The 13,802-nt window shown below is 43.4% G+C and overlaps 1 protein-coding gene across 1 annotated transcript in view; it reads left to right on the top strand.

The window, feature by feature from the left end:
* The window catches only part of malt2 (MALT paracaspase 2), a 62,860-nt gene extending 56,043 nt beyond the window's left edge, over nucleotides 1-6,817 (top strand). Inside the window, exons 15-17 of the mRNA XM_063032810.1 lie at nucleotides 67-224; nucleotides 3,755-3,889; nucleotides 4,858-6,817. Coding sequence (XP_062888880.1) covers nucleotides 67-224; nucleotides 3,755-3,889; nucleotides 4,858-5,283 — 719 coding nt within the window. The 3' untranslated portion in view covers nucleotides 5,284-6,817. The remainder of the gene's footprint in view (nucleotides 1-66; nucleotides 225-3,754; nucleotides 3,890-4,857) is intronic.
* The last annotated feature ends 6,985 nt before the right edge of the window (nucleotides 6,818-13,802 follow it).

The raw sequence follows: 13,802 nt of genomic DNA, 5'->3' as shown, positions 1-13,802 counted from the left end.
GAAGATATGAAGTTTTCTGGACAGGATCATAATGTTCACAGTAACTAATGAGGCTGTCTTGTCTAGTCCTACCAGAAAGCAAGTACATCCAGTTTGATTGTGGAGCCTTGATTCGTCTGGGATTTGCAGCAGAGTTTTCAAACATTATGATTATCTATGCCAGCATAGTTCAAACTCCCCAGCATATCGTTAAATGTGAAGCCAGACTGACAGACTTCCCAGAGGTAAGGACAAGAAGTTTCCTCATCAACTTTTTTAAGTATCTTCCGCATTGTAGTCAGCATGTTAGTGTGAAATTGCACTGCTTGATAGCAGTAGTGTAAATGTGACTCAACTTAACAACAGTATAAGTGCAAGTTATAACCAAAACAAGGACAAAAATCTGGTTGTTGGCCATGAATGTTCTCCAGTAGAGGAATTGCTGAGGTTTTGGTGAGGTGGAGGGATTCATATGCAAAAGGACCAAGGTGATTTGTGGTTTTTAGCAAGAAGCATGTATGGATGATTTGGGTAGGCCTATTGTCTCTGCCTGCTCCTGTCCTACTAAACTTGTGTCTTCATATCTAGGTTCCATTCTATCTCCCTCAGTTCAGTCCCTTCCCACCTACATCCGCAACACTTCTCATTTTCCGGATCTCCTCAGTAACTTTCAATTCCCTGGCCCTGACCGCCTCATCTTCACCATAGGTGTTCAGTCCCTATACACTTCTATCCCCCCTCAAGGAAGTCTCAAAGCTCTCCGGTTCTTTCTTGACAAAAGTACCAACTAATCCCCTCCACCACCACTCTGCTCCATCAGGCAGAACTGGACCTCACCCTGAACTATTTTTCCTTTGGATCCTCCCTCTTCCTCTAAACTCAAGGGGTAGCCATGGGCGCTCACATGGGCCTCGGGTATGCCTGCCTCTTCGTTGGCTATGTGGAACAGTCCACGTTCAAAGCCTTTCCCTTTTACACTTGCCAACTCTTCCTCCACTATATTGACGACTGCATTGGTGCTGCTTCATGCTGAGCTCATCATTTTTATCAACTTTGTCTTTAACTTCCACCCTGCCCTTAAATTCACTTGCTCCATCTCTGACACCTCCCTCCGCCTTCTCAATCTCTCTGTCTCCATCTCTGGAGACTGTTACGTAACCGGCAACAATGAATATCAATCAAGGCAGTTTATATAAAAACAACCAAACATTTATTAAACACGGATAAACAATAAAACACAAACGAAAAAACCTTAACTGGAAGTTAACCGCTATGCAGCTGATCAACAAATTGTCACTCGGCACTGGTTCTTAAAGCGTTAAATGTGAAAACAGTTCTTAAAGCGGTAAAGTCAGATATAGTTCTTAAAATGGTAAATTTGAAAGTCCAACAGATTTATACGTTCAATTGGGAGAGACTTCTCTGGAGAAAGATTTCTTCATAGACGCAACTTTCCTGTTGGTTCTGTCCAAAGGATTCACGATGCAGGAAATAAACAGTTTAAAACAACTGACCTTAAATTCTAGAGAGCACCTTGCATGAACCCTTTTCTCTTTTGGCAAGAGTTATCTTCGATGCAGGTCACTACTCCTTCAACGAAGACTCAATAAGGTCGATCCTTTGTTAAACTGCCGAACGATACCAACTCCTCTCAATCCTTCGGGTCCTGTACTTCGATGAAGTCTTCACTTTCCCGTACTACTGCTGGAATACGGTACATCAACACATCTAGCAAAAATTTCCAGTCCAGCACTATTGTACCTTGCAACAGAACATAACAACCATTTTAAAAATGAAACTGCGTCATAAAAACAAATACGCAACAGAAACGGAGACACTGACGCACGTTCTAACTGGAAAACTAAAAACTAAAAATCCAAACTGTGTCATCTGAGGTCTTCCCTTATATACCCGTGGTGAACATGTCCTTACGTGACCTCACATCGGCGGGAAAATTACATCAGGTGACCTCCAAAAGACCATTACATCATTCTCACAAAAAAAATCACAGATCTCCTTGAGGCACATAACAAGACAAATTGTCAATCAACATTTTTAATAAACCTACGGATTCCCATGGTTATCTCGACAATACCTCTTTCCACCCTGTCTCCTGTAAAAATGCTATTCCCTTTTCTCAGTTTCCTCGCCTTCACCGGATATGTTGTCAGGACTTGGCTTTCTGTTCCAGGACTTTAGAGATGCCCTATCTTTAAAGAACAGTGTTTCCCTCCCTCCATTAGCCTTCACATACAACACAATATCCTCCGCAACTTCCGCCATCTCCAAAGGGATCCTACCACTGAACATAACTTTACTCCCCCCCCCACCCAGCTTTCCACAGGGATCACTCCCTCCGCGATTCCCCTGTCCTGCCTCACTAATCTCCCTCCAGGCACTTATCCCTGCAAGCAGCCTAATTGCTACACACCTCCTCCAACACCTCCATTCAGGGCCCCAAACAGTCCTTCCAGGTGAGGCAACAACTCACCTGTGAATCTGCTGGGGTTATCTACTGTGTCCATTGCTCCCAATGCGGCCTCCTCTACATTGAAGAAACCCATCATGAAATGGGGGACTGCTTTGTCGAGCACCACTGCACCATCCGCTACAAGCGGACTTCCTGGTGGCCAACCATTTTAATTCTGATTCCCATTCCTGTTCCGTCATGTCAGTCCATGGCCTCCTCTTGTGTCAAGATGAGGCCACCTTCAGGATGGAGGAGCAACTCCTTTTATTCAGTCTGAGTAGCCTCCAACTTGTTGGTATGAATATGAATATCAAAAAAAACTTCCCTCCCCCTTCCCTCTTCCCTCTATTCCCCACTTTGACATTTTACTTCTTCTCATCTGCCTATTACTTACCCTTGGGTCCCCTCCTCCTTCCCTGTCTCCTATGGTCCACTCTCCTCTCCGATCAGATTATTTTTTTCTCCAGTCCTTTACCTTTACCAACCACTTGGCTTCACCTATCACCCTCCAGCTAGCCTCATTCCCCTCCCGCCACCTCTTTATTCTGCCTCTTCCCCCTACCTTCTCAGTCCTAAAGAAGGGTCTCAGACCAAAACATCAACTGTTTATTCTTCTGCACAGATGCTGCCTGACCTGCTGAGTTCCTCCAGCATATTGTGTGTGTTGCTTTGGATTTTTCATGTTTATGTACAATAATTCCTTGCTATCAGTGACCCACTCCAGGTCTACCAGCTCATAGTTCCACTTGCAAGAAGAGTAGACTGAGACGACATACTTGCAGAAAATAGGACAATTTCCCCAGGTTTTCATCATTCCAGGAGGTGGCAATTCTTTGGTGTTGGCACTTCCCTCGTTTTATCTGTACCTGAACATGACTGTGCTTGACGCACAAATCAGAACAGCCTGAATTTATCTGCCTGTGCTGAAGTTGCTGTTCTCAGATGACCACGGAATTAAGGCTACAATTGGCTTCAGTACTTCTGGGTTAAGTGGGAGGAAGGTGAGCTTCATTGTCATCCGGTGATATCTATTGTAAAGTGAGGTGTTGCAGGACTACCAACCAGACCCCTACAAGGGAGTCCTGCAGGAGAGCTGGAGAGAGATAATGCAATGAAAAGGCAGTCTGAAATATTGTTGGGTGTTTGGCTCAGATCAGTGAAGGAGCGATTATCATGTTAAAGGCCACATTCTGGTTCATTATAAGACTGTGTAACCAGGTTACTGCGAATGGACGGTTGATGGTCGGTACATACTTGGTGGGCCAAAGGATCTGTGACTTTTCCTCTTTTACTGTTGAATGCCAGGACTTGGATGTCGACCTCAAGCAGACCAACAAAGGCTGTCCTGAGGAGACGGGCAGTGTCTTCTTCTCATTCAGCAGCTTTAACTTTCCAGAGCAGTGTCTCTACACCAGGCTTAGTGGTCTACAGAAACTAAGGGTAAGCAACCATTCCCTGAATCCACATGTTGAGTATATTTATGTATACTTTTAGAGTTATGTATGTCATGTATTTCCTTACAACTGTGAAAAAGACCATTTTGCCCATCTACTCAATGCAGTTCTTTCAGAGCAATACCATCAGTCCCATTCACACATTTATTTCCCAGTAGCATATTCTCTCCCATGTACTCATTGACACCACCCACTTCTTGAGCCTTGCATCTACATAACTTGAACCTCTTTGGAATAGGGGAAGGAACCAGAGCAGTTGGAGGAAACCTCCGCAGTTACACGGAGAACGTGCATACTTCACACATAGCACCAGAGATCAGAATCCAACCCAATATTATGGATCCATGAGACAGCCATTCCACCCGAAGTGCCATTGCACTGTCCAGCACACCACCAGCTAGTTTTTCTATAGAATACAAATACAGGGGTTTACATATGTTCCATAGTTTGTGGAAGTGATAACAGCCATCAAGTTGTGTAAGGTGCTCTCCCACAAATAGCACTGAAGTGAGTGGTTTGATGACCTATTTTTGATTGGGAGAGAATTGTTGGAAAGGACTAAGAATCCCTCCCCCCCCCCCATGTCCTTTGGATCTGATTGGACATCGGTTTAACATCACACAGGACAACAGTCTAAATCGCGTGTTAGATTCAAGAATGGATCTTGAACCCATAACTTACTGAATTACACCAGTCTGCCATCAACTTCATTGTTGATGCATTGGCTTAATATGTAGCCGGTAACTTTGCAGATACCCACTGGCTTAAAATGTAAATGTGATAGTGTGTGCCAATCAGGAAGGTTACAGCTTTGATTCCATGTCAGAGTCACTTGACCACACACACACACACTCTGACATATTGAATAAAATACTTGAGGAAGGAAGAGTATATTGGTAACAAAATCACATAAATAACTTGACCATTTTTTTTGTTTCCCCTGATATTCTACAGAAGGAGCTGAGCTTTTCCATCTGCCTACATTATCAGTACAAACAAATTGAAGAGATCATAGAGGAAAAGAAAGTAGTGAGTATTGGAAAGCCTCTTGTCTCTAAACTCAACCTGCATGGATCTGAGCATCAGAGTGGCTACATCTCAGTTTACGGCTCTTTACAAAGTTTTTCAAGTGAACCTACCCAGATGTTGATGAGCAATTTAAGCCACACTTACTCTCTACCAGTCACCTCCAAGAGTTTGGACAGCTTTGAGGGTTATACTGACTCATACAGGTCTGAGAACAAGCACAACTATCAGTATTGGATCTCCAAGGAGCAACTAAGCCAAAACCAAATATCATCAGCAGCTTCATCCCCATTCAGGGCCAGTGAAACCAATGAGGAGGCTAGTGCTCAGATGAAGTCTCTGAGCCTCTCCTAGTGGTCCAGAGACTCTATTCAACCTTTGAGCAAGAGGAGGGGCAATCAACCCAAAGATGGAGAGCTGCACACCACTGTGCAAAGTACATCCTTCGACAGATACTAACTCTTTGTAACTCATAGCCCATTATAGTTCCACCCCCTCTTTCTCAGGGCCCTCTTCCTCGGCATCGGACAACCATCTCACACTTCCCAGGAGGACCATCCTGTTGCTATTAACTGGGGCACCCGCAATGACAAGCTTCAGAAACACTGGTTAAACCCATCCTGTGGCTTACACCGGCAAATGCCAATCAATATCAGGGAACACAACTCATCCAATCAAAATTAGCTATGGTATCCTCCTTTATTGGGTGGTGGGGTGGAGATACATCTCTACCAAGGAAGTGTAAGGTGCTCCTTCCCCTCTGCTAGCCTGCAGGGCACCCTCGGGCAAGTTGTAACCCCTGCTTACCCACCCTGAGCAGGTGATGGATGACCGTATGAACAGCTGGTGCATATCACAAGTCCTGAAATGCAACCACTGATGCCAAGCAGGCGATCTCTGAAGAGTAGTGATAATAGCTGGGGTCACGTTTTGTAAAGACACTGCCCAGAAGAAGGCAATGGCAAACCACTTCTGTAGGAATATTTGCCAAGGGCAATGATGGTCAAAGAGCTGAGGCATCGTTATGGACCTGAGCACCCTGGACTGTGGAGAAGCAAACTAGGCAGAAATTCTTTCTTCTTTCACCATTCAAGTATGAATGTTGGGCAAGAACAGAATCAGGCTTCACTGCTGCAGGATTTCCCTGGGCACACCGTACACATGCTTGGGCGAGAGAAGAGAAGGCATGCCAACCCTTTGAACTGCAGTGAGACAGAACTGTTGGCCAGAAAGAACTACAGTCTGCAAACCAGTGAATTCGAATGAGCCAAGGACAGTGGATGCATACGGACCGATTGCCTTTGTTCTTGCCATGAGGGAGGAGATGAAGGCTGCCATTATATGAAGAGACTGTGTTCTCCATTTTGTGTGTTAGTCGCTTGGCTTGACCAGTGCTTTAGAGTCCACACAATGAAGCCTGAGGTAATCTGCGGAGCTAGGGATTATTTCCAAATAAGAAGTTATTTGTGAGCTGTTCTTCGGGTGGATATGAGATGCAGGTTTATGAATTTTGGTCTATGTGATTCGAGCTGGAGCCTGATTGAGAACGAAGAGCCATAAATTGCCGATTGTCACTTGCTGGGAAGAGTGCGATAAATGGATGCTGGCCTGGAACAGAGCCAATAAAAAGGTATTAAAGGTCAGACACATGACCTACAGCCAATGACACGGGAATGTAATATTTGAATTGGTAAGAAATGAACGTAAAAGCAGATGATTCAAGTGTGCTGGCAGCGGTAACTCTGTAGGGGACCGACTAACACGGATGTTTGGAGCCCCACAGACACACGGATATTCGAAACGTGGCTACGGGAAACCAGTGGCCAGCAGCAGAAACTCATTTTTAACTGGTATTGTATTTTTTTGTTCTTTGACTGTTCATGGAAGGTCAGGAAAACTTAGTTGGTGTGCACACCAGTATTGGTTGTGTAGGTTCACGTGGTTTTCCATTGAGACAATAAAGTATTTATCAGTAATTACAGATTCTCTCGTTGTGTCTCCCTGATCAGTATTGCAAGGGGTGATTCGTGTAACAGAACTCCCAAGACCGGGCAGAAGGACCTAGGTCAAAGTGTCATGTGCATTCGGGTTCTGCTGGGTTTGTGGTTACTTGATTTATAGTGGCTACTGAGTATGTAGTCGTCCTTTAATTGTTCAGTGGTACGATGGACTGTCCGAATGTGTGTCATGGACATTTTCAAGAGCAAGTTAATAAAGCAGAGTTATGGCAATGGTTCCTTTAGAAACATAACTGTGCGTTGCTAGATTATGTAATAGCTGTATAGGAAACCACTTTACAACTGGGCTGATGTAAAATCTGGCAGTTGTATTGCACATTACAACAGTGACTACACTTCAAAACTATGGCGTTGGCTGTAGAATGATCTGAGGCTTCCTGACGCCATGCAAGGCAGGAGTATGAACTCTGTAATGTGGATATGAGCACACACACTAACTTCAACAAATGCACACATCCCCCCAAACATAATGCACTCTTTTACAAGTGATGTTAGTATGCATAAGCAGATCTATTGACTTTTTACTTTGAGGTGCAGCATGGTAACAGGCCTTTCTGGTTTAAACAGCCCACACTGGCTGGTTATATCCATGTGACCAATTAACCTACTGACAAGTTGTCTTTGGAATGTGGGAGGAAACTGGAGCACCCAGAGGAATCCTACACAGCCATGGGGAGAGCGTACGAACTCCTTATCGACTGCCGCAGAATTGAATCCTGGTCGCTGGGGTAATAGCGTTACGCCATCTGCTACGCTGCTGTGCCCCCCAAATGCACGTCTCGTAATGAGTCACATTTCTAGTAGCTATGCATACACTCTCACCCAGGCATAAGCTCGCTAAGGTACATTTACACTGGCACACATTCACACGTAGAAACACAAGCTTCCAGACTCGAGACTCAAGAAGGACACCAAAAGGGGCATACGTGTAACAGACAAACCCATCCATATATTCCCAAATGCTCACGTACACATTCAGGTGTATTGATGGTAAAGCTCTTGGCAGTGTGGAGGATCAGAGAGATCTTGGGATCCATGTCCATAGGACACTCAAAACTGCTGCGCAGGTTGACAGTGTTGTTAAGAAAGTGTATGGTGTGTTGGCCTTCAGCAAACATGGGATTGAGTTTAAGAGCTGTGAAGTAATGTTAAGGCTTAGTTAGACCCGACTTGGAATACCGAGTTCAGTTCTGGTCACCTCACTACAGGAAGCATGTGGATAGTATAGAGATTTACAAGGATGTTGCCTGGATTGGAGAGTATGCCTTATGAGAACAGGTTGAGTGAACTTGGCCTTTTCCCCTTGGAGCGACGGAGGATGAGAGGTGACCTGATAGAGGTGTATATGATGATGAGAGGCATTGATCATGTGGATAGTCAGAGGTTTTTTCCCTGGGCTGAAATGGCTAACACGAAGGGGCATAGTTTTAAGGTGCTTGGAAGTAGGTACAAGGGGGAGGTCAGGGGTAAGTTTTTCCACACAGAGAGTGGTGAGTGTATGGAATGCACTGCTGGCAGCGGTGGTGAAGCAGATACAATAAGGTCTTTTAAGAGCATCTTAGATAGGTACATGGAGCTTAGAAAAATAGAGGGCTATGTGCTAGGGAAATTCTATTGCTAGAGTAGGTTACATTGTGGGCCAAAGGGCCTGTAATGTGCTGTAGATTTCTATGTTCTATGTAAAAAAGTATTGCTGTTTATTGTGGGTCACACTAACACTGCAGGCAGAACGATGGACTGACAGTCTGGAGCCATGTCTACACGTATACTTGACCAGAGCACACATATCCCCGTATTGTCTGAACAGATGGATCCACAGGAAATGGCACAAAAACCAGCAAGGTTTTTATTTTACCTTTTAAAATAATGATGAAATCCTCTATGAGATTTGTCGGGACTAGGAATAATACTGACACTGAATTGTAATTTAGCAGTTGCCCATAGATAAACAAATTCCCCAAGGCCAAAATCTGATAGGTGTAGGTCCCAAACTAAATTGTACTCTTTCAATAAATTTAACATTTCAGTAATTGATTGCAAAAAAAAAGACTAATGAAAGAAGATTTTTTTAATCCTATTTAAGTGGAAGATGAGTAATGATGTTGAATAGCAGAACAGTCTTGTGGGGCTGCGATCTACTCTTACTCCTGTTACTTCTGTTGAGTCGCTTTCCAGTCCAGTACATGAGCAGAGTGTAGTGCAATTGATGAGTTAGACTTTTTGTGGCCATTACGCATGACCCAGGAATGGTCCCAGTCAGAAATATCATGGTTGTCTCTCATTCCATTCCAAGTGGCTGGCTGTGTTCCTGCATATTTCAAAAATTAAAGGGATCAAGTTCATTGGTTTAAGATCCTCTAACACGTGAGCCAGAAGAGTTTTTGCAAGGCCAGCTTCTGGCTGGTGTATCATTGTGGAGAATGTAGTCAATGTGTGGTCAGTCCATTGACCAGTTAGGTCACACTGCATCAGAACAGTTTCAGATTTTGAAAGCTCCTCCTTATTCAGTCTTAATAAACACGCTAGGCTGGGTGATTTCTTGAAATGCCTTGGCTCAAATGTGAAGCAGCAGGCTGAAATGAGGAACTGCATTCAAGAATTCCAGGAATTTGACCTGCCTGGTTCCAGGGGGCCTTAATGGAGAAAATGTTTGAATTGTCAGTTTATTTTTGGATCAAGTTAGCCAGTTTCACAATTGCAGGAAGTAGAAGTGCAGAAATGGAGCAGATATTTAGTTAGCAATTTAGCTTTCAAATAGGAGCAAATGTAAAGATGTAATCTAATTATACCTCTTGTAACACCGTAGCAGATTGTAGAGGCAGCTGGTCAGTGATCTCTGACTGCTTTTAGGAAGAAAAGAGAAAATGAATATTGTGTAATTGTTTATCAGACTGAAAGGCTTACTTTTCTCTCCTCCAGTTATCTTATTGGATTAAGAATAATTATTAGAACATGAGCCTTCAGATGGGGAAACACCTTTATATAAATAAGTTATTTTTTCATTAGGGCAATTAAAGTCTATTTATCATAGTCATAGAGAAGTACAGCACAGAAACAAGCCCTTCAGCGCATCTCGTCCATGCAGAAACCATTTAAACTGCCTACACCCATCGACCTGCATTGGGACCATAGCTCTCCATACCCCTACCAAACTTCTCTTAAACATTGAGATTCAGCTTGCATGCACCACTTGTGCTGGCAGCTCATTCCACACTCTCACGACCCTCTGAGTGAACAAGTTTCCCCTCATGTTCCCTTAAATTTCTCACCTTTCACCCTTAACCCATGACCTCTGGCTGTAGTGGCACCCAACCTCTGTGTGCAGTACATGATCCCATAAATAGTAATTTTTGGGTGCTGTTAAAGCGAAGAGTGCTAGGTCATCAGGTGCAAGAAGAAATGATGTCACAATAATATTTTCTGTGAACGCTGAAGGTATTAAAATCAGTAATGAAAGGATGTGTAATGGGATAAGCAAAGGATGGAAAGAAGAGGGTAACAACATGGGTAGATTCTCAAATTTATGGAATCCAATTTGACCCATGGAATTGTCTAACTCCCAAATTGATAAATATCACTTGGATGTGGAGAATAATATTGACTATTTCTTAGGGATCCAACTTTAAGACCAGGCAGACAGAAAGAGAAAATGTCTGAAGACACAGCAATCAGAAATGCATGGTTAATGTGCTTCAGTCAGAGTCGAGGAGAAGAGACTATTTTTGTAAATTGAATGAAAAATCAATATACTGTACACTATCTGTTTTTAAAAAAATTGAGTGAACACTGAAGTATTTCAAACTGAGAAGCAGAGCATGCTACACCTTCTGGCATGACCACTGCTTGAGATCAGGCTTTGCATAGTTTGAGATTGGGGTACTTGTCAACCGAGAGATCTATGACTTTGTCAGATGAGGATCAGGAAAAGAACGGACAGAAGGAACCTGGGAGGTTACTTAGGGCAACTTATAAAAACCAAATGGGATTGGTGGTTTTAGTCATGGAGCATTTAACCAAATTTAAAAGTAAATATTATGAGATAATAATTCACATCTGCTGTATAATATGTGAAAGCACTGTACATGACTTTCTAAGATTTTCATCATGGAAAGGATTTTGGAGCCAGAGAGAAGTTTCAGATGGGGTCCTGAGGCAGAGATTAAAAAAAACCGGGGCAGTATTCAATGGACTGGAGAAAGTTAAGTAAGGTCTTGGAAATGTTCAGATTCATAAATGATTTAAGAGATAAATGCTGAAACAATGAGCAACATACTCATCAGGTCAGGCAGCGTCTATGGAGGGAAATAAACAGCTGATGTTTCAGGCTGGGAAGGGGATAAAAGTCTAATAAGAAGGTGGGGACAAGTGAGACCAGGTGAGGGGAAGGTGGGTGGAGGTGAGGATGAAATATGAAGCTGGGAGGTGATTAATCGAAGAGGCAGAGGGCTGGAGAAAAAGGAATCTAAAAGGAAAGGACAGTTAAATGAAGGAGAGGCACTACCTAGAGGAATGTGATGGCCAGGTGCGAAGGTGAACAGATATGTAATCAGATTAAGGAAATTGTAAAAATAATAGGGTTGTTGTCAAGGGGGAGTTTTAACTCCTCCATATATCAAGTTCCTTGGGGTGCAGATCTTGGACAATCTCACCTGGTCCAGGAACACCACTGGGATTGTGAAATGGCCCCAGCAGAGATTGCACTTTCTGAGGAAGCTTAAACAAGCATCACTCCCCACTAACTACATCTTAACTACATTCTACAGAGGCGTGGTTGAGAGTGTGCTGACCTTTTGCATCACAACCTGGTACTCCAGCTGCAGTGCTGTCGACAAAAAAGCCTTGCAGAGGGTGGTTAGGGGAGCAGAGAAGGTTATTGGGGTCTCCCTACCTTCTGTCCAAGACCTCTTTCAGAGTCGATGCCTCCGGAAGACACGGTACATCAGTAAAGACCCCTCACACCCTCTCCATGAACTGTTTGTTCTTCCATCAGGCAAACGTTACAGGAGCACCAAAATTAAAATCACAAGGCTACTAAACAGCTTCCTCCCACAGGCAGTCAGACTGCTAAATAGCTGCCCTACCTGACTCTGCTTTGGACACTTTTAAGTTGGACAGCTATAACTTAATTTTAACTGACATGTGGCTGTTCTGTTTTACTATTTATTGTTATGTTTATTATTTAGTGTTGCGTTTGTTATGTTATGATTGCACTGCTCCTGAGAAACGCTGTCTCATTCTGCCCTGCAGAGCTGATGTACAGTTAGAATGACAATTAAGTTTTTGAATCTTGAATCTTGAATCTAAACTGGGACCTTCTTAGTGTAAGGTGTTTAGATGGAGCAGAATTTGTTAAGTGTATCCAGGAAGGTTTCTTAAATCAATATGTGGACCGTCCGATGAGAGGAGGGGTCATATTGGACCTGGTGTTGGGTAATGAGCCTTGCCAAGTGACTGAACTTTCAGTGGGTGAACAGTTAGGGAACAGAGACCACAACTCTTTATCTTTCAGGATATCTATAGATAAGGTTACGTATGGTCCTAGTGGGAGAGTTTTAAATTAGAGTAGGGAAAATTACAAGGGAATTAGATAGGAACCAAGAAGTGTGAATTGGGAACACCTTTTCTTTGGCAAGTCCGCATCAGACGTGTAGGGTGTTTAAAGATCAATTGCACAGAGTACAAGAAAGGTATGTTCCTGTCAGAAGGAAGGCCAGGGATGGAAAGATAAGAGAACCTCAGATGTCCAGCGAGGTGATGAATTTAGTCAAGAAGAAAAAAGAAAAGTATGTAAAATTTCAGAAGTCAGGATCAAATGAAGCACATGAGGATTAAAAAGAAGAAAGAAGGGGATTAGGAAAGCCAGGAGGGGCATGAAAAGTCACTGGCAAGTAGGATTAAGGTGAATCTCAAGGCATTGAATACATACGTTAAGAGTAAAAGGATAATTAGGGAGAGGGTGAGACCACTCAAGGATAAAAGGGGGAACATTTGTGTGGATGCAGAGAATATGAGTGAGGTACTTAATGAGTATTTTCCTTCAGTATTTACCAAGGAAAAGGATACGGAGGACCAGATCAATACTGAGTGTATAAATATGTTAGAGCACTTAGAGGTCAAGGAGGAGAAAGTGTTGGACCTCCTAATGAGTATTAAGGTGGATAAATCCCCAGGGCCTGATGGAATTTACCCCAGGATATTGAAGGAGGCAAGAGATGAGATTGCTTGGCCCCTGACCAGTATCTTTGGGTCCTCTCTAGCTACAGGCAAGGTCCCAGAGGGTTGGCGAGGGCTAATGTTGTACCTCTACTTAAGAAAGGAACAAGGGAAAATCCTGAGAGCGATCGATCAGTGAGTCTCACATCATTGTTGGGAAATTGCTGGAGAATATTTTAGGGATTGGATGGCCTATGGCCCATAGCCTAATTAGAGAGAGCCAGCGTGGCTTTGTGTGGGGCAGGTTACGTCCTACCAACTTGATTGAGTTTTTTGACAAGGTGACGAGAGGGATTGATAGCAGGGCAGTGGGTGTTGTCTACATGGATTTTAGTAAAGCATTTGACAAAGACCCTCATGGGAGGCTAATCCAGAAGATTAAGATGCATGGGGTCTGCATCAAATTGGCTGTTTGGATTCATAAATAGCTTGCAATAGAAGACAGAGGGTAATGGTTGAAGGGACTTACTCAAGCTAGAGGTCTGTAATTGTTGGAGTTCTGCAGGGATCTGTGCTGGGTTCTCTGCTACTTGTGATGCATATAAATGACCTGGATAAAAATGTAGATGGGTGGGTTAGAAAATTTGTGGACGATACTAAGACTGGTGGAGTTGTGGATAGTGTAGCAGACTGGCAAATAAT

Source organism: Mobula hypostoma, chromosome 24, assembly GCF_963921235.1.
Source record: "Mobula hypostoma chromosome 24, sMobHyp1.1, whole genome shotgun sequence".
Lineage (NCBI taxonomy): Eukaryota > Metazoa > Chordata > Chondrichthyes > Myliobatiformes > Myliobatidae > Mobula > Mobula hypostoma.
This window is presented reverse-complemented; position numbering and strand designations above follow the sequence as displayed.